Below are 26,134 nucleotides of genomic sequence, written 5' to 3'. Positions count from 1 at the left end.
ATGAGGTTCGCATACGTGGCATGGTAGTATGGTTGGTATGATGGTGCGGTGGTATAGTGCTAGGGTTGGGGTTGTTGGGTTGTTGGGTTGTTGGGTAGCGAGGATTTGGGATTTGGGAGGATGGTCGTAGAAGGCGGTACGTGAGTAAGGGGGAAGGAGAAGAGTGTAGGGGTGAAAATAAGGGGAAGTATGCGTATGTGTATGGGTTTGTGGCGGTTTTGTAGATTGGGAGGAGAGAACTGGTGAAGGTACATTGTTCGTTGAACGAGACAATCTTGGAATCTGATGGAATGGGAATGCTAATGCCATTCATATCCACGTTCTGAGAGAAAAGTCTGATACAATAGTATCCCTTGAATTGAATTGCTGATACCACATCCCCGAGTCCAAATGAATCCCAAAGTAGAGTGATGACCTAGTCTATCATCCTCCACGACTGCCAACACCAACTCCAGACTCCTACCCCATATACCACGGGTATCCTCAACGCCATAACAAGTCCAACGCCTACAACGCCATTGAATCCACGTAAGGCATGACACTCGCTATAGTGATCCCACTGTTCTCCAACCGTTAACGCCGTACTCCCACTCATTCCCACCCTTTAACACCATACACCCCCATATCCAACTCCATCACAACCCCAACTCCATCACCGTCACCTTCTTCCCATCCCACACTAAACACCCTCCCCACCCGGCGTAAAATCCAGTTTCCCACTCGCCATAGCCCAAACCAGTCCGCCCATAATCCCACTCAGTATACACACAATAAAGCACACAAACCAGACCATACTCTTCCTCTTCCTCCAACCCCTCCTCGCCCTAGCAAAACACCCCTTCCCTTTCTCCCTCTTCTCCCTCTTCTCCTTACGCTGAGCTTCTAGTTTCTTGGCTGCTGCCTCGGCGGTAAGGCGGGCAGCGCGGTCACGCCGTAGTTCGGCTTTTTCGTCGTCGGAGATGAGGGAGCGGGGGCGGCCGAGGGGGTGTTTGTGGGAGAAGCGTTTGGTGTAGAGGCCGGATGAGTGGTTGTTGGTAGAGGGATAGGGGGTGGTGGGAGTGGGGGGATAGCCGTCGGAGGAGAGAGACTCGGGTACGTTTTTTGCGTTTGAGATGGCGTGGTCGCGCCAGACGGCGTGGCGGCTATCCAGCGTACCATCTTTAGACCATTCGATAACATCGTCGATTGCAGCCGTCAGATCATCGCCTTCGAGACTATACGTCAGCGCCTCCCAGAGCTGGAGGTCAATCTTGCGGATGTCGACGCCGGCAGTGGAAAGCGTGTTCGCAATTCCCTTCCACGAGTTCTTGGCAGAAGGATCAACACCAGACAAGCTCGCTGGGTTGCGGACGTAGAGCCAGGACTGCGCCAAGTCGACGAAGCTGTCGAGGGAGATGGCGGTTTGCTTTACGCCGAGGCCGACGGTGTGGTTGTAGAGGACGAGGTTGTTGTCTTTGCTGATGGGGAGGCCTTGGGGGTACCAGTTGTTTTGTGCCTGCCGGGCGAAGGGGAGGGTGCGGAGAGAGGTGAGGATGGCCATGAGGGCGCGGTCGCGGTCGGTGTATGTGTGGTGGTGTGGTCCAGCTGAGATGGAGTGGGAGTCGTAAAGGGTGGACTCGGGCGCGTGCTTGAAGTCGTCTTCGATGATGGCTTGGATGCGGTCGACCATGTTGCGGGTGCTGAGTACTGTGTTTGCGTTAGCAAGCAATTCGAGAAGTGTGGCTGAGGGATCCGGTCCGCATCTCTTCTCGGTTCAACTATTACTAAAGCAGAGCTACTCACAGTAAGGCAGAGCATCACAGACCCGACACAGCTTCAACCCCATAAACTCAACCACAACATTCTTAACTGGCTTCTCATTCACCGCAGGCACAACTAGCACCCCATCCCCAACTCCTCCATAGATAGTATGCTTCGTCCTCGGAGAAGACGCTCCAGAACTGCTTTGTCTGGGCGAGCGTACAGTATGCACACTCGACGAGGAAGAATTCCACCCTTCATTGCTGTCAGGCCCAAGACGATAGCCGTTGGGTGTTGTGTGTGCTTGCTGAGGGACGCTGGGTCTGGAAAAAGACTTTGACGTGGGAGGCGAGGGAGGTGCCGATGACAATGTAGAAGATGACGATGCGAACGATCGGTCCTGGCTGGTGTAGCTATCCGCATTGGGGGTACTGTAGTCATGGCACGGTTGAAGTGCCGGATGCTCTTCATGATTGACAGTGGCGGACAGTGAGCGTCTCCACGCGGCTTTTGAGCTCGACTTATCAGCGGGGACGATAGTGTCCTGATGCAGTGTCAATGGATGTTTCGGTGTGATGAGTGAGTTTGCGTACCTTGCTACCATGCCGCGATGGGACGCCGTCGTTGCATCGCGATGTTGTGGCCATTGCGATGCACGGCGGTCAATGAAGCGATGAATGAAAAGAAAAGAGACACTCAGTCCATCGAAATGAACTGCAAATGAGATTGAAGAGAGGTCAAGCAGCTGAGAGATCGAAAGGCAAGAGGTTCGGGAAGGGAAGGGATTGTATCAAGTCGGCTTCTGGCCAATGCGTACTGGCATTACACGTCGACGAGCACCAGACCGATTCGCTATCAGACCCCTCACGATACACACAATCATGTTCTCATCAGCACTCGACATCACTCATGTGTATGGTGCGTGTTGTGGATCGCGACCCTGGATCGCTCAACAACCACTGGATGTGTGACCCCTCACCTTGATCCACGCCAATACAGCTGAGCTACCAGACTTGATGAAGTGAATTGTTTCGCAACGTTGTTTGTTGATTCGTAGTTGGTATTTGAACGCGCGGGCGGCCACGACGACGGTCGCTTCGAGAACTGCAATTGTGCCATATCCAGCCTCAATTATCGTCATTCAGTGCTTTGGCATCTTCTACCGCCGCTCTAGCAATCTTCTTCAGCAGAGATTTGAAGTCCGCCTCCCGGAACTTTTCCCAACGATCCAAACCCTCGCTCGCATCGATTGACAACGTCTCGTACCCCTGTTTGATGACGGCGCTGACTTCTTGCGGGCTAAGATGCTTGGACCGCGCTTTTCCATTGCTCTCCAGCAGGGATTGGTAATGTGAAGACACATTGATGAGCGTCTGCATGGAGTCTGATTGGCCTGATAACCCAAATGTGTCCCGGAACTTGATCAGTGTGTCGCCGCTTTCCACGAGCTTGTAGAATAAGTCGTCATACGATGCAGGGTCGGGCAGGAAGTTCTCTCCGCTAGACAGTGCAAAGGCCAGCAGATTGACAAGTATGTTGATCATTCCGTTTGATTTGTAGTTGGACTTGATGTCGCTTTCGTAGGTGGTGAGGAAGCGGACGAAGGAGAGCAGGGTCCGCCACAACTCCGACCAATGGTATGTGATGCGCGTCTTGGTTCGACTGAGGTGCGAAAGGAGACGTAATAGAACGCCGAGACAGAGGCTGGGAGCGGATTAGCCAAGTATGTGCCATATTGGGACTCAGACTCACATGTAGAAGTCAACGTCTAATCGCCTCCGCAGGTTATGGCTGATGGCGTCAGACATCATGTCTAGTATGACAGCTGCAGGGACACGATCGCCCCTCACTGCCGGCAGGTAGGGCTGTCTCTGACGGCACAAGCGCACCGAAAGCTTGGACTCGTCACTGCATAGGCGTTTGGCGAGCTCTCGGTCTTCGACAAGTATTTGCAGCACGAAGAGGCTGAGGTATGTGTACAGTGCGGCCCTGGTAGACCGATGCGCGTGTTGAAACATGTAGGACGTCAAGGAAAGGTATGCGCTCAGCGGCGAGGGCTCGTTCTTGTCCGCTGGGGCTGACTTGACTAGGTTGAAGCAGAAGACTTTGTTGGCGTTGGCGAAGTCGTACGTGGAGAGAAGTACGCCAATCTCAGGCCCTGGTCTAGCCATACGTTAGCATGAGCTGTGACTGCGACCATGAGTGCTTACAATGCAGCGAAGAGCGACTTTGCTTCATCCGGAGCCGGCACAGGTGTGGTTGGCCGGGAACTGGGAGCAAGAGCACCCAGGCCAATATAACTCAACGTCGAGCCCAGCGACCAGCCCTCTGGCATGTCGTCCTGTACAGCTACATAGGCGTCCCGCAGCTTTGTACATGTATTCCCAAAACAAGCGACCATATCCTGTATGATAGCATCGTTGACAAAGTCGTCTAGCCGCAGTCTATACGGGTTCTGAAACTCGAATTTGTTGTAGTTCGTGAGGAGGCCGAGGAGATAAAGCGCGGGGAGAACTTGGGTGCTGTCGTCGCAATCTTGGATGTACTACTGGCTGTGAGTATGCATCCCCCCTGTCTTGCTTTCTGTCGTACCTTCATGAGCGAGGGAAAAAGGTCGCGATGAGTAAAATACGACGGAAGCGCAGTCTGAAAGCCAGCCGCAGTAATCGAGAGCGCCACTCTCACAGCCCTCAAACGCAAAGGAACTGCTTTTGGTCAGCCTGTCCCTCTCTAGCATTCACCCTGTACATACTATCCCTCCCCCCCCGTATCGCCGTATCCAGCGTCGCAACAAAGTCCGTCATAACAGCATCCGCATCATTCAGCCCCGTAAGAACAGCTATGATATCAGAGCTAGGATTCGTGTACTTCTTCGTGAGTGCGGCATCGAGGAAGACTGTCAAGGTCTAAGCGGTAAGCGCATGGAGAAGAGAAGGTGTGTGTGCGTGGGTGGGTGGCATGGGTACCTCGAGGGCGATTTCGTCGGCGGGCGCGCTGGCTTGCTTGACGCGGAGGATGGCTTGCCCGAAGAGTTGCTGGCTATGCGCTTGCTGGTGCAGCATCTCGTCCGGCGTTACCGAACTGAGTATGCGCTGAAGGCCGGTGGGGTCGGGGCGGTGGAGGAAGAATTCTTGCCAGAAGCCGGCGGATAGCTCGACTTCTTCGTCGTCTTCCTGGGTATGGTTAGCACTTGGTTGGCGCAAAATGGGTGGAGATGGAGAGGACGCACTTTGAAGAGGGTTTCGTAGAGGGAGATTATCTTGGGTTGGAAGATTTCCGGTCGCGTGTCCTGCGTCAGCGGTGACGGCTCCATGGTTGTGCGTGGGAGGGACTTTGGGGAATTTATCGTGGGTGATGCAGGGCTTCAGATGGTGGCAGTCGCAGGCGCGTCGCGCAGCATGGGGAACTAGCGGGCCGGTGGGCGATCAGACGCCGACAGCCCCACCATTCACACGTGTGAAGGTAGGCATGTCGTGTGAGGGAGTTACAAGACAATATCCCCTCGAATTATTCCTATCGTGAACCGTCAATATCAATACATCCTAGAGGAAGGCGCGACCAGACTCCCGGTACCCCGCGTCCCTCCAACCCCCCAACCACAATGCCACAACCCCTCCTAGTCGGCATCTCAGGCCCCTCCTCCTCGGGCAAAACAACCCTCTCCCGTCTCCTCCGCGACATATTCCCCCCCTCCAAACTCTCCATCCTGCACCTCGACGACTTCTACCTCACCGACGCCGAGATCCCCGTCAAGAACTCTGTCCAAGACTGGGATTGCATAGAGTCGCTCAACCTACCTGCGCTCAAACAAGCACTGCAGCACATCAAAGAACATGGTAACAGTCCAGAATGGCTGGTCAGCCAGGAAGACCAGAACAGTGTGGGCGACCATGGTGTACCTGAGGATGAGATCAGGAGGTTAAGAGATGAGGTTGAGGTGTGGTTGAGGAGTAAGACCGAGTGGCAAGAGCGACGGATATGTGTTGTTGATGGGTTTTTGCTGTTTTCGCAGGATATGAAGGATATCCGTGAGATCTTTGATGTTAGACTCTTTTTAAGGACGAGCTATGAGACTGCGAAGCGGAGGAGGGAGGCGAGGAGTGGTTATGTGACGCTTGAGGGCTTCTGGCAAGATCCGCCGGGTTATGTAGATGATATTGTGTGGCCGAACTATGTGAAAGACCATAAGTTCCTGTTCAAGAATGGGGATGTGGATGGAGAGTTGGATAAGAAGGTTTGCGAGAGCGTTGGCATATATGGCATGCCGAGAGAAGCGGAGGGCGATATGACGAGGTGTTTGCATTGGGCTGCTGGGTTACTGGAGGACGTCATCAAGAAGACATGAGTACTTTTCGAGTCTGTATTATTATACTTGTATCCATGTCACTTTGGAGCTTGACAACTCAAAAACTACATACCCCGACCCCGTACCTGATTGTTACTACTCAAGAACGCCTATGCGCCATTAGACAATGCCCTAACCCACCAGCCATGCAGAAGTGATGATACACAAATGTCAAAGCGAAACGGCCGACTGATCAAATTTTGAAGTCACCGCCTTCCTAAGTGCTGGACTTGACCTTGTCGATGTAGGCCTGTCCGGGGCTCTCATAGGTAGGCACAAAGAAGGTGTTGATCTGAGCTTCCTTGGAGAGCCAGGTCGTCATTTGACTGAGCTCCTCGCGCAAGCGCGTGACGGCCTGGTGATCCATGTTGGTTTGCGCGATGAGTTCGGGCATTGTGACTGTGAAAGCCTTGTTAGCAATTTTCACATCTAATAACTCATATATGCATACCCAGAAGACGCAGAAGATGCTCGCCGCCATAGATGTCAGCCAGCGGCTTTGCTGCAAGATCATCCGTCGGCGAATTGACGCGCGTCCAGATGTCGTAGAACTGCTCGCGCTCAAACCGGTACAGAAGAAGGCGCCCGACGCTCTTATTGAAGTACTCCTTCAGTCCAGCTATGACTTCCTCGAGGATGTCCTGCTCGATGCTGGTGCGGTTGCTGTTGTCTTTGACATGCTTCATGTACTCATCCAGTATGACGCCTGCAGGGTAAGCTGAAGGCAGCTGAACCAGCTGCAGGTTCTTAGTGATGTTCTCCCAGTCGTCGACTAGGAGGCTCTTTAGCCGATCTGGCATGTAGATCCTAACAGCCAGCTTGTTCTGGAATGCTTCTTCCTAAGGGGAGTTAGAGAGTGAGTTGCTAAGCATAGGACGAATTGCTGGAATACACACCTTCTCTAAGTCATTGTCCCGCACCCTCTTCTGACCGCGTGGTGCAGCAGTGACGGAGGTTTGGCGCTCTTCGCTACCGCGCGCCGAACCTTGAGCCTTCTTTTTCGCAGGTGCGGGCTGGGCTCTTGCGGCACGCTGGGCTGCCAGCATCTCGTGCCTGAGGTTATTGGCCAACTCTCGGTTCTCGGGAGACAGCTTGCGAAGCCGGTCCTCAGGAACCCAGTCGTCCCAGCTGCGATGCGTTAGCTTGCGATCTCAAAAGCAAGCCGCGGGTTTTTGAGTTTTGAGGGGCCGATTTGAAATGATGTGCCGCTGCGAATGTGTAGTAAAGGTGTAGTACGTGGGCACGAGTGAAGTGTATGCAGAGGCAAACGTGACTTCCGCAGTGGGAGACGGTGTGACAAGCAGGCGGGCGCAGACTCGAACGGATAGAAGATACGTACGTGTTCTTCCAGCCCTTGTAGTGGACTCTGTATTCGAAGCCATTCTTCTTGTCTTCTTCTACAGGCCTGACTTCGAGCACCTTGGCCTCGTATAGCAACTCATGGTGGAAACAAAAGACCTTTTCATCTTTCTTGAAGGAAGGCTCTGGCGCAGCTGCGGGCGCCATGATTGCGATGGAATGTGATGAAACTGATGTCGATGGGTTTGGTAGTCAGGAAGGAAGCGGTAAGGGTGCGAAAGATTGCACGTCCACGTAGCGCGTCTTCGTGCCAGCCCTGGAGTGATACAACAAGAGAGATACTTTGCGCCGCGAAAGTGAAGTGAGGGTTGCCTGAATACCGGAAACAGTCGACAAGCCCGGTGAAAGACGGTTCAGTCGACGTTTGCTTGGAGTCTTCCAGGCACGTCTCACGGGAGTTTTCTGGGCACGGGCCACAACGCGTCGTCGCGCGTTCCGATGGCCCTCCTTCATTGGCGCATCCACCACCAACACTGCCGTATCAATCATATACGTGGGCACTGTCCGGCCTGAAATCGACACCTACTACTCTAATCATGCCGTCGCAAGAGGCCAAGATCCTCGGTGACTTCCTCCTCGCACCTGCTCCCTTGCGCGACTTCACCACCCTACGCGACTTCACCGACATCTTCCCCCGCGCCCACCGCTCCAACCCCGCCGTGCAGGAGATCTATCGCGAGCTTCAGCACATACGCGACAGGGAAATCGAGCTGATTCGCCAGGACATTATCGATGAGGTCAAACGGTCCAAGCAGCTGAGGCGGGAGTACGCTCGGGAAAGACGCCACGTAGACGATGCAACCGTCGCCGGACTGGACCCGATTGCGCTTCAAATGGAGCAGGAGGTACCCAACATATGGGAAGAATGCCAAGATTTGCGCTGACAATCACCAGCTCTCCGACCAAAGTCGCAAGAAACCGCACACGCTACAGACGGTCCACTCCGACATCGAAGAAGCATGCCAAACCCTCGAGGCCCAGATCGCAGAGATAGAGCAAGAGAACAGACGGGCTTTGGCTGAGGTCAAAGACGTTGTTGGCGCCCTCAGTGAGCTGCGACATGGCCGCTTCGCACCGTCGTCCAGCGGAGAAAACATTGGAGAAGAAGTCATGGCCACGCTCAAGCAACTTGAAGCTGTGTGCGATAAACCGGCTGGATGAGAATTGCGAATATCCGAGCATCGTCGTGACGAATGCACTGTACAAACATGAGGACCATGCTAGCGGTCGAAAGGTTCAGTCTTCGACTTGGATCACACACTGCCTGAGCTGGTAAAATTGCGCATTACCGCCCAAGGCTATCGACCGCAAAACGAGGTTACGCTTGCGCAGTTTTTATGCCGGTCAGGGAAGTAGTATGTCTACAGAGACGTTTGTGCGATCCCGCACTACGCCGAGCAGTAGACGCCACTCTTCAATCGTTGACAGGAACAACACCAGCACTAGGACAAGGGATCCAGATCATCCCCGTAGATTTGGATCAAAGGATATCCTGCGACGTATCGCAGCACGTCGCAGTGCTTCCTGTCCACACCCGAATCATTACCAAGGCTATGTATCTAGGATAAAGTGAGCGCACAACGTAGCTGCCACTCCCATCCGCCGGACTTGCGCACGACGACTCTGATACATGGTTTCATCCGATCCTCATCGCGGCAAATATCATACCATAACATCTTGCCAATACCCGATGCGACGCTTGCTGTGCTCATTCTCCGGTGCATCAACCACGCGTCTGTATCCCCGTTAGCCAGGACCATCACGAGCACAAGACAGCGTGACAAACCCAGTACGAACTCCAGAAAACATACCCTGTCAACTTCCATCATCCCGCCGTCCAGGTTAGCGACCCCGCGTATACTGCCTGCAAGCACGCCGTGATTGGCTGCACGCACCACCGCAATTAATCTATCCATATGAACATTGTCAATCCCGCAAGTATCAACATCTAGTCCGCCGTTACAGAGATCTGTCTATAGCAAAACTTCTACACGTGTTCAGATCAGGATGATTGTCTTATACCGCGTCGCAATGCAATTCCTTTCCGTTGTCTTGTCGTCCATGCCATATTCGCAAAGATGTTCCTCCCATCCTTCCTGACACTATCACTATCCCTCATCGCCTACTCTCCCCTCGCCTCCGCCTCCGCCTCCTCCTCCCTCAGAATCACCTCCTCCAACCACTCCTTCGGCGGCGTAAACTACCCCCAACTCCAATTCTTCACCCCCTCCCACCGCGACGCCACAATCCGCGAAATCATCAAAAGCGGCGCCCGCGTAATCCGGCTCTTCATCCGCCCAGATGCCCAACACCCAGATCCAGAAGGCGAGATAGGCGGCTTCGACAAGTCGCTGCTCGACCAATTCGATGACACGCTAGCAGCCATTCACCATTTGTCGAAAGGCCAGATGAAAGTCATCATCGCACCGCACGACGCACATGCGCTTCGGGGTACAAATGATGTAGCCTGCGACGCCTACTGCCAGAAACTCAACGGCGCGTTCCTCGATTTCTACAGCAACGAGGAATATCGCGACATGTACAAAACACGCCTCAGCGTCTTCTTCACCCACTACCCCTCCAAGAACTTTGACGGCCGCCCCTGGAGCACCTTATCCGAAGTCATTCTCGGCGTCGACCTTCAAAACCAGCCTTTCTCTGGCATCTCACCCATCCCATCCGGCGAATCCTGGCTCTGCGACATCGCCTCCTATCTAAAATACAGCATCGGTCTCGACGCATCCAACATTGCCGTCATCAGCGGCGGCGTATCAGGTGCACAATCCGTTGACGGGAATGAGAATTTTCCGGATAGCGTGTTTGACTGCAAGGCTATTGATGTTATTGGTATCCATGGGTATTTCGATAAGAGGACTGATAGGACGGCGGGGACGGCGTGGGCGGATTTGTTTCTGCCGGGCAATACGTTGATGGGGAGGGCGGAGGGGAGGAAGAAGGGGGAGGGGAAACTGTTGTTGGTGGAGGAGTGGGGGTATGTGCATAGTGAGGTGTTTGGGTTGTTTTATAAGAGGGAGGCGGTTTGGGATGGGGGGAATGTGCTGAATTATAGGGGGATTCCTTGGGTGAGTAGGCCTTCCATTTCTTCTCTTCCCCCCTTCCTTACCGTTTGTGGTACTGAAGACGTGCTATACCGTACTAACAACCCCCCTCAGCTATACTCCCACCTAACTCCCCTCTCCGAAGGCAAATCCTCCCGCATAAACCCCCTCCACCCCACCTACACAACCTGGCCCGCCCTCGTCGATATCCTAAAACGCTCCTTCACAACGCGTAGTCCCTTCTCCTGGTCCAAATACCTCCACCCACCCACGACCATCATCGCCCCCTCCGCCGACGAAACCACAGAAGCCTACCTCCGCTCCATGCTCACCGGTTCCCCTGCCACTAAAGAATGGAAGCTGAAACCAGCGGGCCTGTCCAACGTCACGAGTGTGCGGTTGAACCCGTATATCATCGAACAAAGCGACTGCACTTTTGGCTGCGTGGGCCATTTATGTGACGCAGCAGATGATTGTTCACCAAATCTTCTCTGTAAAAACAGCATATGCCAAACCAATCCAGACTCGCAGCCAGGGAAAGTGGGAGACAGATGCAACAGCAAGGCCGTCTGTCAGAGCCATTTACGGTGTGTGGAGGGGGAGTGTGCGGCTTGTGTTGCACGTACAACCATCCAACCGGAAAACAAGAAGAGGAAACGAACGATCCCAGGAGACAGCGGGATGCAGCAAGAGGAAGAGGAATATAGGAGGAGGTATGCGGTCAAACCGAATGATCCAAAAGGAACATGCTACACAGATTCCCTCCCCCACCTCTTCGAAACCATCAGACTCTCCCCCTCTTCCCCTTCTCCACAACCCCCTCCAATATGTCTCCCCCCCTCCCACCACCCCAACCCCTGCACAACACCCACCCACTGTTCCGCCTCACAATACTGTTCCTGGGGCTTATGCACACCCTGCTCCGCAACAGACGCCTGTCTCGGGTCGCCCTGCCGCAGTAACAACGCGTGCAAAACGGGTTTCTGTAACGATTACGGGAGATGTGATTATGTAGCCGCTAGGAAGAAGAAGGCGACGGGGCCGGGGGGCGCAAGGGGAAAAGTACATGGGAGGGTAGCGGGGGTGCCGAGGGGGTTTGAGAGGGGGCCTGCGAGGGTGAGGAGTGAGAGTATGAGGGTTGTGATACCAGAGGAAGAGGAAGGACCGGCTGCTACTGCTACCGCTGCGGCGTGAAGTCATCATCACACATTAACTATGTAGAGTGGTATAAGAGCGTACTTGCAAGGCACGGCAAAAGACAGTCCATCTGAATATAGATATCCTCAATCTCGAACAAAATAAATTCCTCAGCTAAATATTTACAAGAAGATTATTTCATACTAGTTAGTGTGTTGGGGTATCGTATCGAATGCCTCCCTCCCTCCCTTCCTCCCTTTCCCAAAACTCCTTTTTGTGTTGGTAATCTGTAGCATGTACAATCATGGGATCACGCCGTCATGACCTCGTAGAACGCATGCGTGGTGTGATTCTACGCTGAGACGGGGTCGTGGCTCCAGGCGGGGCGTTGTTCGAGGAACTACCGTTGCGTCATCAGTCGGGTCTTCGTGCTAGCAGGTGACAAAGCGTATGGCGGTAGCAGGTAACTGTCGGGTCCACTGCAGTGGCAATCCGGCAGATCACCCCATCGAAACCCGATACTTGTCATTCTCCTCAATCAGCTTCTCCAAGAACGCCGCCGCCTCAACAAGAACCTGACTCTTACTCAGCCCGCCACCTCTTACAGCAGGCACAACCTCATTCAAATCCTTGTACCCCTGCTTGATCAAATCCCGTCGCTTCTGCTCCGACAAAATATGATTATTCCGCTTCTGTTCCTCAGTAAGATTCTCGCGATGTGCCTTCTGAGCCGCAGTTGATGCCCGCTTCTTCTTCGTACTATCCTCCACCGTAGACGCTTTCCGAGCCTTGCCATTGCGCGCGGCTTTCTTGGGTGTGTCTTTGCTATATCGCACCTGGCTCTTTTTCCGCTTCTTCGCCGGCCGGTCTTCGTCTTCGTCGTCGGATTCGGCGTCGTCGGATTGCGAGGCGGAGTCTCGTGGCCCGCGAGTGTAGGTGGTAGGGGTACTTGGTCCTTGTATGCCGGCTACGGCTCGGAGGATGTGGTGCGAAGTCTCTTCAATGTCTTGTATTGATGCCCTGGCTGCGCTCTCTGCGTCCGGGTGGCCGTTGGGTATTGAGTAGCCGGATGGGCTGTTGAAGGAGTTGTCGGTGCCGAAAGTATACGACCTCTTCAAGTCGAGCTTCTGCAGCGGTGGGCCGAATTCGGAGTGGTGTTGTTGTGACGCCTGGCTCGCTGCCCATCGTGAGGCATACTGTATGTCGGTGGCCTGGGCGTTGTGGTTCGGTACCAATGATCCCAAGCGTTCGTGTATAAGGCCGTGTTGGGGCATTGTCATGGGCAGCGTGTTGAGATTCAGATCGGGGGCCCTACTCGCGTCGAAGCCGTTGGAGGCGGTAGACAGCTCATGGAAGCTGTGCGAGCGGCCATTCGTGTATGAAGGCTGGGCCTGGTTGAAGAGAGCTGTGGCTGCCTGGAGCTCATCCTGGGTATTGCCTAGGAAGTCTGTGTGGAGCGACGAGGGGTATTGCTGGTCTTGGTGGAAGTTGTTCTGCAGACGAGCCTGGTCTGGTATAGTGCTGGTCACGCGGTGGACCGTGGGCGGGGCTATGAAGTCTTCCCAGTTGTTGTAGTCGTGGGCGCTCGCCTTTGTGTCGAGGGCGGGTGCGAGGGCGGCCGCGTCTACGAGGTCAAAGGGATTGGTCGAGGAGAAGAAGTTGTCGAGCTGCTGGTTCTCCATGTCGCTGAGGATGGACTGGCCATTGTGGTCGTAGGTGGCGGGCGGGCCGTCGAAGAAGTCGTTGGTGAAGGTGTCTGCTCTGCGTCAGTGTGTAGTCTCTGGGCGGTGGTCGGCAAGCGTACAGCCAAACGGCGGCGGGTCCTTGTCGTTCATGGCGGGTCGTGGGAGGCGCCTGGCCGTAGCACCCGCGAGCCCCGCGAACGACTGATGCGACAACGTCTCCAGCTTGGTGGTGGGTGAGGCCGAGGGACAGACTGCTGTCTACTCTCTGATGCCTCTACCGGCTTGGCCGGGCTGGATGAGGCGCTGGTTTAGGCCGTCGACAAGTCTTCACAGTGCTTGTGCGAGTGGAGGCGTCGAGACTGGCGTGGTTGGGAGGTGTTGAGAGAGTGCGCGCGATATGACGTGAGGAACGAGCATTCGCAACGGCGCTGGTTGCGCTGCCGGGATGGGGCGTCGGACAAGACAGTGCCGGTGAGCAGGCGCATCCCCAGCGGGCGGCGACAGTGAATTCGTGTCAAGTGTTGTATAGGCAGAGACTCGACTCAGAGACGTCAAGCGCATGCGTCTGGTTGCGCGTGAGAAGTTGGACCGCCATCACATGTGAAAGATGTCTTGCGCCCACCTGCTGAGCCCACTAGCGCCCACCACCTCGCTTGCTCCTTCCCTGCTCCCGGCCGCCAAGCTCTCCGAACCCTCAAAGGATGACATGCATCCACACCACAGCGACCTGGTTACTGTCATCACAGCATGGCTCAGGCACAGGAACTAGCTCCAACTATCCGCATGCCCTTCGTTGGCCTCCTACATACATCAACGTCTCTCCTTCTGTCCAACACCTCATTCCTGCTCGGACAAACCTTCTCACCGCAACGAGCCGTCTCGCCGGGATCCGAGTGCGCCTAGAGATCAAGAAGGGAATCTCCTCCGCCATTTTCTTCAATGGCGCGCAACCGTGTCCCAGCACTCTTCTGCGGTCCGAAAACTGCAGTGGCGGCACACGACAGTCTTTTCGTTGGCCGAACCTACCGTAGCTCCCGTCCGATCACCTCTAGTTTGCGCATCCCAGGGGTCAATCTGGGGAAACGATGACTGTTGCTACGGTTTATTCCCTCTCATCGAGCACCTAAACTTGTCGACCATTCCACCCCCGGTTTGTTCCGTGACTGCTCCTCATTTCATTACACTGTAGCCACTGTGTCGGTTTCTGCCTCGGCTGCCCACCAGCGATCTACAATGCTTGTGTCGAGCCCGAACCTCGTACGACACTACAATTTGATTAATCTCCAAGTACTAGCTGTTCCCCGTACTTCGCTACTCGCTTTCGCTACTAATTCCTCTATCCGGAGCACTATGGTTATGTCGACATACTGTTTCTTTACGTAGCACAAACCCCGCGTACTTGCGACAGCAGTTCGGGTCCAACATCCAACATTGTTACCACTTTCGATAACGCCTTATCTTACTAAAGTTCTACGTATTTGCAGCTATAGAAGTGTTTCTACACTTACGCTTTAGTATAGACTTCTATATACTATATTAAAATAATTATAGAATATTACTATAATTATAATTACACTTAAACTTTGCTACTATAGCACTTATAGATTGCGCTATTACTCGCTGTAGAGCATGCAAAATAGATTGCTACTAGAGAAATAGGCCTAAGTACTAGTTCTTAAGCTAGCTTATCTTTTATTCGTTTCTACTTCTAAAAAGATCTCCAAACAAGCCTTCGTTGATGTTCTGCAACGTCCAGTCATCTGTTGCATATAAGTCTTGAGAGGGGTCGAGCTGCGACCATTGCGCATCCCATTCGAAGAACAACGGTAGAACATCCTCCAACGGTTGGCTTGCTTGTCCTAGATCAGTCTGCGCCACTGTCAACGCCGACTGCCCGTAGCCATCCGCATCTCCATGAGACTTGGAGATGACCCTGCGTTGAAGATTGATAGAGCCAAAGTAGGGTATACGAAGCTGCAGCATCGTCTTGGCCTCATCTACAAAATGGCCATCATAGTCCGTCGCCCCTTCCTCATCACTTTCCGCACTAGCCACAGTGCTAAACTCGGCGCCGTTCGCCGCCGCGGCTTCCACATCAAGCAAATGGTGCATAATGCGCGAAAGCTTCATGGCAATAGCATCGTTGTCCATGGCGTCCAGTATACCCACCATGCGCTCCATCAACGCGCAATCGCTGGGCCGATTCTGCTGCAAGGACTGCTGCTGCGCATGATTCGCAGCCCCATTACTCTGATCAACGTGCGCAATGCACAAAACCACGAACGCTACAAAAGACAAGTAGTCTATGGTGCGACAGTAGCATTGCCCCGCGATCCACGTCCGAAAGGCAAGGCTTCGGGTGAGTAACTCGCGGCTCGCAGTGACCGCCACAACCTTGCTATCGTCGAAACGGCTGTCCGGTGAGCGATCCAGCACGTACGGTAGATGAAGGCGTATGAGAATATGATAATGTGCGCATTGGTAGTTTAGGCGGGCCATCTCATGAAAGGTATCGACTGATGCGTCACGAGCGGCACCAGAGGCTTCGTAGCTAGGGATCAGCCACCATGCAGCAGGCATGGCCGCAGCCACCGAATGCAGCATATGGCTAATTTCCTGGGTTTGCTGTGAGATCTCGCTAGGAGACTCACAACCGGTTCGTGAGAGGAGTAATCCGGAGATGAAGACGTGGACATGGGCCATTCTGTCCATCGAGGGGAGATGAACAAAGGCGTCGTTGTCGATGTTGGACGATATATTGGCGGTGGTGGTGGTGTTGGTGAACTCGAAGTAAGTACCGAGGGAGGACATGGGAAGGCCTAGTGTCATGGACGTGTAACGGTCCATTTCCATTATGCGGAAACTGAGGTACTGTGCGTTGAAGTAGTGTTTTGTGGCTGGATCGAGCATCTTGAGCGACGACAATGAAGAAGAGGAGGGTGATCTTGTTTGTCGACGATGTAATCCCTTCATCTGCGCGATGGTACAGGCGCGTCGTGTAGTCATCCAGGCTTTGTTCAGATCCCCTGCGTAATTGTGTATGATGGCTTCGATCATTATGCTTTCTAACCCTTCTACACTTACGGTGAGGGAGTCATGACTTGTTACTAGTTTGGATGCTGTGGCGAGCGCCTGGGACATCATGAAGGTGAAGTGAGCCCGTTTGGGGGCTGGGATCATGTGAGCGGTTGACAGTGCATCTTGAAGGAGACTGGCTAGGAGGAGGAGTTTCCGCGCGAAAAGTATGGGATGGGACGCTGGCGGTGGTAGCTGTAGCAAACTTTGAGGTGTGATATGGGCCTCTCCTTCGCTTAAGCGGGATGATGGGTACAATGTCATGTGGAGGTGGGCTGAAAGACATGCGGGGAGGTTGTAAATGAAGTCGAGGTCGGCTTTATGGGGCCATGCCTCCATGAGATCGCGTGCTAGGCCGGTGTAATCACTGAGCTGGAAGGAACAGGGTGATTGGCACGTGCTCTGTGGTGTGATCTCCTTCAATTCGTGGGGTTGCTGGTTGCTGTTTATCCCCTCGATTGAGATTCCTTCTATCTCGCGCGAAACTTTCTTGCCCTGGAGGCGTGAGGTTCTTAGGCTGGTAGCACTTTCGTCCGTGTCCGAGGCATGAGGACTGTAGTGCTGGGAAAATGTGCTGACTTGCTCTGTGAGTCGCTCAAGAAGTCTTTCAACCCTGCTCAATCGAGACTCAATCGAATTGTTTGTCTTGTCAGGACTCGTGCTTTGCTCTTCGGGAAACTCTTGGCTAATGCATATTGTCTTGCGGCGCGAACAGTTGTCGCAAAAGGTATCGGTCGATGAAGCCCATGTACAGCGCACCTTTCGCCGCTTACATTCCCAGCAACTCTGTGTGCCTTTGCGGACCTTTCTTCGTTTAGCAGCCGGGTCATCGTCGCGGTCTTGTCTGCGATACATTGGGGGTAGTAAGATCTTGTTGAGAACAAATGATGTTAATGTTCAGAATGTTTTTTCGCGGCAGTACCAGCTGGCGTTTCGTCCGCGAGCTTCGGCGAATAACGGCGCTCTAGCCGCATCCGGTGTCATGACTGTCACGTGTATATGTCATCATAATTGCACTCTGAATGAGCCACTCATGGTACATTTGGCACAATGTCAATGGCTTTCTCTCCCACAGTATGAACTTTGGCCTGCAAGACTACCAATTACCCTCTTTCCATACATGCGCCCAGAAATCCTCCGCAGCCGTGAACTTGTAGTCTGGCAGAAGACGGTTCCACTCGTCGCCGCAATCAAAAGATTGTGTTCCGATCATCGTCAACATCCCAGATGTAATCATCTTCGCTGCCGCTTTCTTATCTTCAGGTGCGATTGAAGGGTGCCCAGGGAAGGGAAGCCATGAGCTGGTATAGTCTCCGCTTCGGAGATCCTCCATCTTCAGTGCTTCAACATCAAAGCGTCCTCCTGTACGGCAACGTAAGTATCTCATGAGACGCAATTGTACGAAGGATGAGTAGAGTGCTTACCACGTATCTTTTCTCCAATAGCAATGACTTCGCGAACAGACAGCCTAGAACCCCGCATACCACCCTCAACAGGCCATTTGCCCTCGAACTCAACAGCGCGAGCAACTACATTTGCAACATCTTGAACCGTCGTGAAGGCTATGTGGTCGTCTTCGCCGCCGTCTCGTATGAGTGCTCTTCGGTTTTGAAAGTCAAAGACCATCTCAATCGGTACGATGTGTTTGGAGGTTTGATAAGGAAGAGTGAGGTAATTGCAGAAGAGCCCAGGTTGGAATAGACAATATTCAAGAACTGTTCCATCCTTGTTGATGTCCTCGAGGTACTGGCGTGTCTTTGCTTTGTAGGCGTACGAGGCCATGTTCTCATACCCGCCCTTTGTAACCCACTCGCTGGGTGCGAAACGTTTTACACCAGCCTTGATGGACGCATCGATAAGAGCTTTCTGAGCTTTCTCAGCTTCAGCCTGATCGTTAGATGGAGCGAAGAACGATATGACAACATTGACGCCTTGCAAGATGTTTGTGAGTTCGTCCACGGAGTAGTTTGTCTTGGCCCAGGTTACAGCGGAGTCGCTCTTCTCGGTCGGAGCGTCCTGAGTAGTGCGCGATTAGCTGCTGTCGTAGATTGGCAATGTTTGATACTCACTCGACGCGAGAGGATTGTAACATCATGCTTCTTGGTAGCGACTAGGACATCAATGACCTCCTGTCCAAGACCTTCAAATGATCAGTGATGCACTTTGTGGGCTAGACACTGGATACTTACTTCCGCCACCACCTGCAATTGCGATCTTGACCATGTTAAGATTTAGTGGTATTAGTTCTGGGGTTTCGTGCGGTGGTCGTGTACGTTAATTTGATTTGATTGTTGTCTAGGCTTAGGAGCGTAAAGTGTCACGTTATATATGCTAGATCTACGACCGAGAGTTCGGCCGAAAACACTCAGCCGAGTCGCTAAGAGCTTCGACCGAATATCGGGCCCACCCCATGAAGGAGTTGATTTCAAATAATTGTTGGGCTTGCTACTTGGGATTTGGTCGGCCGAGTTAATGGTCAGGAACTTCGTCATCGATACTGGGAACAGCGAGAGCCGGACCGATCGCGACCAAGGCTGAAACGTTATATGATTGCGCAGCACCCACCACAGTCAACTGCACCGTCATCACCCGCATTCACCTACCGACAATGCCAACCACCATCGCAATTGCTGGCATCAGCAGTAAGCTTGCGCTTCTCGTTACAAAAGCGCTGCTGCAACGACCTGATGTTCACATTCGCGGCTCCTGTCGGGACATCAAGAAGCTTCCAGACAGTCTCAGTTCCTCTTCTCGCGTTTCCCTGGTGCAGAGTGGAACATATGATCGCGACACCCTGAGGGACTTAGTGCGCGGTTGCGATGTAGTGGTATGCTGCTATTACGCGAGTAGCGAGGTTATGCTAGAGGCGCAGAAGCTCTTGATTGACCTGTGCGAAGAGGAAGGTGTCAACCGATACATCGCCAGCGACTACACCGTAGATTACGACAAGCTTGACCGAGGCGATCTAGTCGTTAAAAATTTCGCCAAGGACGTTAAGGCATATCTGTATTCAAAGCCCACCGTCAAGGGTGTACACGTACTGATCGGTATCTTCATGGAAACCTTTCTCGAGCTCTTTGGAGTCTGGAAGCCGGAAACAAACGAGGTCGCCTACTGGGGCACTGGAAACGAGAAGTGGGATGTTACGTCATACCAGACAGGAGCAGAATACATCGCTGCTGTGGCTCTCGATTCAAACGCGGCTGGCTTCCTCAAATGTAAGATATCTCGCTGTTAGGTCGACATACAACACTGACAGCGTATCTAGTCCGAGGTGATCACAAGAGCGCTGTAGAAATTGCTGATGATGTTGGAACCGTCTACGGCACCAGGCCTACGCTGAAATGCAACGGGTCTTTGGCGGACATAGCTGAAACCTTGGATGGGGTAGGCAACGCTGAAAACGTTCAAAAGTAAGTCACAATTCTATGGACCAGCTCAGAGCGTAAACTAACATTGTGACTTGCTTGAAGGGCTGCGGCCTACTTCGTGCTGAGCGGGAAGATTGCTTTTGGTGAAGACATTGACAACGAGAAGTATCTCTTCGTGAAGCCGGAACCGTTGATTGAGGTGCTGCGACAACACCAGAAGTAAAGGAAACGGAAGACGAAAAGAAAATGTTAGACAGAGCCGATGTGAACAAGTTCTAACCATTGATGTTATCCCTTTGTAAATTCAACTTATTGTTTACACTTTGTGTGTTTGATTTGATCATTAAACGTTGACGTGGTTAAACGCAAGCTTTGTTCTACTCTAACGTGAACGGCAAGCGAACCGGCCAGGCAAGCGAGCTGAACACCCCACCAAGATTGCGTACCTTTGTATATAGATAACCTAACACCACAACAAGCTACTATATTGTACAAGACATTAAACTACTGCTTAGTATCTACAGTATTTTTCTTGCACGTGCGCGAGTTGTGTCCTACCCCCCTACAGCTTTCGCAGCGTCTTTTGCTGCCTCGGCCTGCACCTATTTAAGACCTACCCTCGCGCGTTTCCCTCTCTAGTTGTGCCTCAACGTCCTGTTCAGCAACTAATTTATCTGCCTCCGCCTTTAATAGGTCTCCGCCCTTCTGTATCCGCTTTCTTTTGCGCTGTTTGCGCTCAGATGCAGCCTTGCGACGAGTGTGGCGGCATACAGAGGGTAATAATCTTGCTTTTCTCGCAAAGATCCTGGAACGCAAGCGACTTGTGGCTCTTGTAGCTGTTAATAATAAGTAGCTAATAGCTACCTACTGTGCAGGCCTCTATATGCTTAATAAAGTGCTGCAACTAGGCTAAACTAAGCTTATTTATTGTCTAGCTATTGTCGCTAACTCTAATACGCTAGTGTTTTAGTCTGTCGTGATACTAGAAGCTATCGTAGTTCTTAGCTTTAAAGATAAAGAAGAGCGGGATCGCCTAGCCCTTTATATTAACTCCTGCGATTAACGTAACTAACTTATAATTGCTAGGTTAAACGCCTATAGGTTAATTGCGTTGCTCTAAAGTAGTAACAATCTTTACGCTTTCTGCGTTACTTATAGTAAAGCTAGTCTTATTAAAGTTATAGGTATTATTATCTAGGATACTATACTTTCTCTTTATATTCTATATAAAGTTAAACTAGAAGCTAATAACTACTAAATTACTACACAGAACTCTCTAGCGATTGCGCTATTAAGTTAGTTAAGCTTTAAGCTTAGGCTTGCGATAGACAAGATTGCTAGCCTATTTCTCGCTAACCTAGCTACTACTGCGTATAGCAAGCAATTATTTAGCTATTTTACGCACATAACCTAGCGTAGGCGCAAACCCTCGCGCGTCTAGCTTTCTTATGTATTAGACAAGCGTGTCTTCTTTATACTTTGTAAGCCTTAACAAGTTAGCCTAAGAATCGCGTTGTGATGTTGTTCTAGCGCGTTAGTTATAGAGGGTGCTTTGACGAACGTTGTAGATTGCTGCAGCGCGTCGCTCGCTTAGGGACGCGTCTTCTCTTATTACTTAAATAGCTAGGATAACTCTATACTTATAAAGAAGTATTTCTCTGTTGTGTTGTTAAGACATTGCAGCTAAAAGTAAAGAGTCGCGCAATCTTGGTGGGATGGTCGGCTCGCTTGCCGTTCACGTTACTATTTACTTTTCTAAACTCTACCTATCAAAACCTTGCAACTCTCCCTTACACACTAAGATCCGACGATGGACTACACTCATACTCGGTTAAGGAGATGATTTGGCAATCAAATCCTCTGAGAGCTTCCATAGCATTTCAGCCTTGTTTTCATCTACCGCCCACGAAACTGGCTGGCCAAGCTGGTTATCTTCTAAATACACACCGTTTGCAGGACTAAGCTGAGGATCCGAGGCTGCTACCAATACTGTAGAGCTTCCTTGGTCAGTGGTCTTCCACAGTACCTCTCTGAGTGTCGCTTTCTGTTCTTCCGGCGCCTCTGCGATGGTTTTCTTCGCGGCTGTGCTATTTACCCCTCCGGGGTTGACCGTAAAAGCAAAAATCCCTTTTTCGGAAAAAAGTTTGCTGAAGTGAATGGCGAAGAGAGCATTGGCGGTCTTGCTCTGTCCGTAAGCAATGAAGGCATTGAACTTTGAAGTCTCAGATACTCCGACGATGTTGCTTAGTACAGGCCAATTTGGTCTCTCGCTGGCGGGAATGTCTTTGTCGCAATCAAAGTTCCAGTCGCTGAAGCGGAAAGGGCTGAATTGGCATGCCACGCTGCTGAGAGTAACTAGGCGGGTTGCACCAGGAGGATTCAATCTGGCGGCGGCAAGCAGTTTTGGAAGGAGCAGCTTGACCAAGAGAAAGTGGCCCAGGTGATTGGTAGCGAGATGCACCTCTACGCCGTCCGCTGTGAGTTCGCGCTCTGCACTCTCGAATTGGCTACCAGCGTTGTTGACAATGATGTCGATGTTTTCAATCGATTTATCCTCTTCTATTTCGTTCGCGGCGCGACGAACATCCTGGAGTGAGGAAAGATCGAGAGCGACGCAACGAAACTTTGTAGACGGATACGTAGCGGAGATTTGCCTGGCAAGCTCTTCCACACGTGCTTTGTTTCGTGCGGTTGCGATGATCAAAGATGCGCCACCGTGTGCAAATGCACGAGCTGTAGCCTCGCCGATGCCTCCAACAGAGACGCCAGTTATGAGGACCGTTTTGTGAGCGATCTGCGAGGAGTAGGTTTTGGCAATTTCTAAGCCGCCAGTTTGCTTGGTGAAAGATGTGTTTGTAGCCATAATGGTCGAGCCAGCAGATACGGGCTTCGTGGTATAAATGGTATTGTCGATAGTAGATTGTTGATGACAAACGGCGCACAACGCGAGCGCATCATCACTTATATAAGAGCTCGGTTTTCAGATCGTGTATCACAATTGCACTGTGCGATTATTAGACCGATCGACAAAAGATTAGAAATTAACATTCCGTTCAATGTGTTAAGACGGTCCGCCGAAGATTCGGCCGAAAGTTGTGCTGCATTAAGAATAAGTTCCTCTAGTTAGTTTCTTTCTACGCTATTCTTACAATAGGTAGGCGATACCGTAGCCGAAAACCTAGCGTTACAAGTACGTAGAAACAGTCCTCTTATTATAGGTCTATAATTAATGTAGGTTTAGCATTAAGATTTAAAAGAACTAACCTACTGTAAGGCTACTAAGATTTATCTCAAACGCTAGCTTAATTTTTACTAGCGTTGTATAGATTATAGGTATTCTATTTATTTAAATAAAAGTATATATAAAAAGACACTATATTTAGAATATACTTATTACTAGGCCTATTATCTATATATACTATTATTTCTTTTATAGTCTAAGGTTTTTCTAAACTTCTAAAGCTACTACTACTATAGCTTATTTAAACTACTATATAGCTATAATTTTAGGCTTAATAATTATATCTTAAGTATTAATTTAAATAGATATTTTAGTATAGAAAGCTTTTATATCTCTAAAATAGTAGTTATAAGCTATAAGTCTTAGTCTACCTAACGCCTACACCTTTAAACGTAAGATTTTATACCTTTTAGAAATACAACTTTCTGTGTACTAGTAACAGACCTTGCTCTTTTTAGACTAGCTTACTATAGAATTATTAGTTTGCTAATAAAATAGAGAAACAAAAGCACGGCCTAATAGTATAGTCTAAAGAACACATTTATGTTCTGTTAAACACCGATTAATTATGTTATCCACGAACAGGCGAGATACCTAACCCCTCGACGCCCACAGAACATATACCAGCCTGATATCCACGGAATCCTACGTTAAGCCCCTTCGGGTCAAAGGTGCGAACGCTCCATACACACGACGCGAAACCTCAATACCGAGTATCTCGCGGGTAGGACCTATTACGGTTGGCATAGCACGAGGAACTCGAGCCTTCAGGTGATAAAACTCAGAGCACATCTCGATGTAGTTCATGCCGCGAGACTCGGCATATAATAGCGCCAGGTCCGCGACGCCTCCTCGCTATCTTCAGAACACGTTCAGACCGCATCATGGATTCCCTCACCGTCATCCTTATCATCATCCTTGTCTTATTCACCTTGACAATCTGTCTATTCTGGAAAGTGCCTACACCACCACAAACACCTGTCTCGGCACATCACCTACACGACTGCAGCCTCGCAAAGACCAGATTCCCATCTATGAGGTACTACGACATTTCTGCGACAAACTAGCTATGGCTTACGTACTTCTCCCGCCATTCGCAGAGTGCACACCTTTTGCACTCAACGCGAACGAAGCGTTCCCACACGTCATCACGAACCACATGCCTGGATGGGTGGGGGAGGAGGTGGAAGTCGTCTCGCTTCTTGTGTGCGCGCTCGTCTCGAGATGATCAGATTGCAATATCTTTGAGTGGTACTATGGGTGGTTGGATGTGTAATGGCTCGCGAGCTCCGATCGAAGTCGTCCGAGACAGGTGTAGCGCCCTACCATCCTGCCCGAGGACCAAGGAAGTTGTGGGAGGTACACAAAACTGGGACCTCATTCCGTAGAGGAGGACTTGAATGGAAGTTTTGCCCAGGCCGATAAGATTGGGAAGAAACGAAAGATTGGACATTAGAGTGTTGTAGATGGAATTACTAGAGCCGTGAAGAAGAGGTCTGGTAAATGTGAAATTCTATAAACATGTTGGCTACCAAAGTCTACATTTATTCACATTTACCAATCTGCTCGCAAGTTCACGATAGTTCCTAAAGTTGACGACTCAGTGATTCTATGATGCCAATAAATCGTGGGTGTGATAGGCGCTTGCTCGGCTGGGTAAAGTGCAGGGCCCCGCCATCCTGCCCTGCATGCATTTGCGTGTGGTCGACGTCAACGATGCATTTGGCGCCAGTGCCAGCGCAAAGCCCATTCAAGCTTTGTCGCATTGTCTTTGCCCTTGACCCTCTTAATCGCGGCCACTGCCGGTTTTACTTTCTTTTCGCATACCCACTCTCAACCCGCTTCCACGGCCATCTCATTTCTTCAAGGTTCTACAAAATACCCCGCATCACAACGCGCGATATTTGTTTGACGTCTGCGCGACGGTGATCAACCTGATAATCGCGTGCGTCACTAGTCTTGGTACACGGGCTTGGAAGTTGGTCGCACGCCCGCCCAGGCACATTCCAACCTTGGGGTCTGACAGTCAGCCTGGTCCCCGCTTGCAGTTCCCCACTGTTCTGCCCACCACACCTGCGATCAGCGCTGCACTCACGTCCCAACCATGGAGAACAACCTGAGCGCCGCCCGAGCATCTCGGCGCTACCTCGACGAGCGCCTTCGCAACGACTGGGAGTATCCCGACGTGCCCGCCATCTGGTCAGCCTCCGACGAAGAGGTGCGCGACGCTGCCGACTTTCGCGAGCGCTACTACGGCGAGTCGGAATCTGGAGACTCGGATCAAGAAGATGAAGGTGTCGGCCCGTACAGGTTCGACAACCCAGAGAGCATCGGCGATGCGGTAGCGAGCACCAGAGAGGCGCGCAGAAGGCGTCGCAGAGAGAGGCTGGAGCGCGAGATGAAAGACAACGAAGGGCTGAGAATCTGGGTCGAGCGAAGAGACGTGTGGACGGGCGCAGCGAGCGTAAAGAAGTACGGCACGAACCGACAAAGACAGGCGAATCGCCCTTCCTCCGCAGCAGGATACTCTTCCGAAGAGCACGCCGTCACACCCACTGGCTCCGAATCGCACTCCATCACGAGCGCCACGCCCAACACCTTCGACCTTGTCCCCGTCGCGCCGCGTCTTCTCGAGGACAACCCGATCCGTGCCTCCATCACCCCCAAAGCATACCGCGACATTTTCCAGAAGATCGTAGTCTCGTCGCGCACGCCCTCGGTTCCCATCAACCTCGCAGACATGACCAAGGCGCTGGTACAAGGCTGGAAAGACTCGGATGAGTGGCCTCCAAGGGTAGCTGCGGTTGACCCTCTTGCCGGTAAGAAGCGCACTATTATCGGTACTCCATCCAACGGCCATCATGGAGGTTTCATAGCCCGACACCCCCATCTGGAGAAGAGTGTAGACGGCATGAAGCGGATCCTGCATCTCAACGGGCACCACGAACATGGGCACGAACAGGACAAGGAGCATGAGCAGGGTGGGAAAGAGGGCTGAAGCATAGTCGCGGATGAGTCAGTGCTTGTCCTTCACAACGCTGATGCATAGACCATGCAGGAAATACCCTCTTCCACGCTTACCGCGGTACCAACGACGCTCTGCCTACGCCAGAGGACCGCAC

At 51.8% G+C, this 26,134-nt stretch overlaps 13 protein-coding genes across 13 annotated transcripts; 5 read left to right on the top strand and 8 right to left on the bottom strand.

The window, feature by feature from the left end:
• Positions 1 to 679: 679 nt before the first annotated feature.
• Positions 680 to 1,669, bottom strand: J4E86_011415 (uncharacterized protein; the record flags this gene model as incomplete). The annotated part of the gene is made up of 2 exons (XM_051451906.1): positions 680 to 755; positions 786 to 1,669. The coding sequence occupies 2 exons, from the start codon at positions 1,667 to 1,669 to the stop codon at positions 680 to 682; spliced, it is 960 nt and encodes a 319-aa protein (XP_051296918.1).
• Positions 1,670 to 2,867: 1,198 nt separating this feature from the next.
• On the bottom strand, positions 2,868 to 4,338 carry J4E86_011414 (uncharacterized protein; the record flags this gene model as incomplete). The annotated part of the gene is made up of 4 exons (XM_051451905.1): positions 2,868 to 3,444; positions 3,493 to 3,903; positions 3,951 to 4,285; positions 4,333 to 4,338. The coding sequence occupies 4 exons, from the start codon at positions 4,336 to 4,338 to the stop codon at positions 2,868 to 2,870; spliced, it is 1,329 nt and encodes a 442-aa protein (XP_051296917.1).
• Positions 4,339 to 4,646: 308 nt separating this feature from the next.
• Positions 4,647 to 5,053, bottom strand: J4E86_011413 (uncharacterized protein; the record flags this gene model as incomplete). The annotated part of the gene is made up of 2 exons (XM_051451904.1): positions 4,647 to 4,913; positions 4,970 to 5,053. 2 exons carry the CDS (start codon positions 5,051 to 5,053, stop codon positions 4,647 to 4,649), a joined length of 351 nt encoding a protein of 116 aa, XP_051296916.1.
• Positions 5,054 to 5,341: 288 nt separating this feature from the next.
• On the top strand, positions 5,342 to 6,085 carry J4E86_011412 (uncharacterized protein; the record flags this gene model as incomplete). Its single annotated transcript, XM_051451903.1, has 1 exon — positions 5,342 to 6,085. The coding sequence occupies one exon, from the start codon at positions 5,342 to 5,344 to the stop codon at positions 6,083 to 6,085; it is 744 nt and encodes a 247-aa protein (XP_051296915.1).
• A 217-nt stretch (positions 6,086 to 6,302) lies between these two features.
• On the bottom strand, positions 6,303 to 7,591 carry J4E86_011411 (uncharacterized protein; the record flags this gene model as incomplete). Its single annotated transcript, XM_051451902.1, has 4 exons — positions 6,303 to 6,484; positions 6,537 to 6,924; positions 6,982 to 7,213; positions 7,425 to 7,591. The coding sequence occupies 4 exons, from the start codon at positions 7,589 to 7,591 to the stop codon at positions 6,303 to 6,305; spliced, it is 969 nt and encodes a 322-aa protein (XP_051296914.1).
• Positions 7,592 to 7,980: 389 nt separating this feature from the next.
• J4E86_011410 (uncharacterized protein) lies at positions 7,981 to 8,605 on the top strand (the record flags this gene model as incomplete). The annotated part of the gene is made up of 2 exons (XM_051451901.1): positions 7,981 to 8,289; positions 8,339 to 8,605. 2 exons carry the CDS (start codon positions 7,981 to 7,983, stop codon positions 8,603 to 8,605), a joined length of 576 nt encoding a protein of 191 aa, XP_051296913.1.
• Positions 8,606 to 9,522: 917 nt separating this feature from the next.
• J4E86_011409 (uncharacterized protein) lies at positions 9,523 to 10,906 on the top strand (the record flags this gene model as incomplete). The annotated part of the gene is made up of 3 exons (XM_051451900.1): positions 9,523 to 10,527; positions 10,618 to 10,837; positions 10,896 to 10,906. The coding sequence occupies 3 exons, from the start codon at positions 9,523 to 9,525 to the stop codon at positions 10,904 to 10,906; spliced, it is 1,236 nt and encodes a 411-aa protein (XP_051296912.1).
• Positions 10,907 to 12,140: 1,234 nt separating this feature from the next.
• On the bottom strand, positions 12,141 to 13,475 carry J4E86_011408 (uncharacterized protein; the record flags this gene model as incomplete). The annotated part of the gene is made up of 2 exons (XM_051451899.1): positions 12,141 to 13,396; positions 13,445 to 13,475. The coding sequence occupies 2 exons, from the start codon at positions 13,473 to 13,475 to the stop codon at positions 12,141 to 12,143; spliced, it is 1,287 nt and encodes a 428-aa protein (XP_051296911.1).
• Positions 13,476 to 15,017: 1,542 nt separating this feature from the next.
• J4E86_011407 (uncharacterized protein) lies at positions 15,018 to 16,235 on the bottom strand (the record flags this gene model as incomplete). The annotated part of the gene is made up of 1 exon (XM_051451898.1): positions 15,018 to 16,235. The coding sequence occupies one exon, from the start codon at positions 16,233 to 16,235 to the stop codon at positions 15,018 to 15,020; it is 1,218 nt and encodes a 405-aa protein (XP_051296910.1).
• Positions 16,236 to 17,496: 1,261 nt separating this feature from the next.
• J4E86_011406 (uncharacterized protein) lies at positions 17,497 to 18,623 on the bottom strand (the record flags this gene model as incomplete). Its single annotated transcript, XM_051451897.1, has 4 exons — positions 17,497 to 17,762; positions 17,825 to 18,416; positions 18,470 to 18,540; positions 18,590 to 18,623. 4 exons carry the CDS (start codon positions 18,621 to 18,623, stop codon positions 17,497 to 17,499), a joined length of 963 nt encoding a protein of 320 aa, XP_051296909.1.
• Positions 18,624 to 19,008: 385 nt separating this feature from the next.
• On the top strand, positions 19,009 to 19,994 carry J4E86_011405 (uncharacterized protein; the record flags this gene model as incomplete). The annotated part of the gene is made up of 3 exons (XM_051451896.1): positions 19,009 to 19,618; positions 19,669 to 19,813; positions 19,874 to 19,994. 3 exons carry the CDS (start codon positions 19,009 to 19,011, stop codon positions 19,992 to 19,994), a joined length of 876 nt encoding a protein of 291 aa, XP_051296908.1.
• A 1,608-nt stretch (positions 19,995 to 21,602) lies between these two features.
• Positions 21,603 to 22,634, bottom strand: J4E86_011404 (uncharacterized protein; the record flags this gene model as incomplete). The annotated part of the gene is made up of 1 exon (XM_051451895.1): positions 21,603 to 22,634. One exon carries the CDS (start codon positions 22,632 to 22,634, stop codon positions 21,603 to 21,605), a length of 1,032 nt encoding a protein of 343 aa, XP_051296907.1.
• A 2,482-nt stretch (positions 22,635 to 25,116) lies between these two features.
• J4E86_011403 (uncharacterized protein) lies at positions 25,117 to 26,010 on the top strand (the record flags this gene model as incomplete). The annotated part of the gene is made up of 1 exon (XM_051451894.1): positions 25,117 to 26,010. One exon carries the CDS (start codon positions 25,117 to 25,119, stop codon positions 26,008 to 26,010), a length of 894 nt encoding a protein of 297 aa, XP_051296906.1.
• Between the last annotated feature and the right edge of the window lie 124 nt (positions 26,011 to 26,134).

Source organism: Alternaria arbusti (assembly GCF_024043155.1).
Source record: "Alternaria arbusti strain BMP 1465 chromosome Unknown scaffold_34, whole genome shotgun sequence".
In the NCBI taxonomy this organism is placed as follows: domain Eukaryota; kingdom Fungi; phylum Ascomycota; class Dothideomycetes; order Pleosporales; family Pleosporaceae; genus Alternaria; species Alternaria arbusti.
The sequence above is the reverse complement of the archived record's forward strand: the minus strand, read 5'-3'. Positions and strand labels throughout refer to the sequence as shown.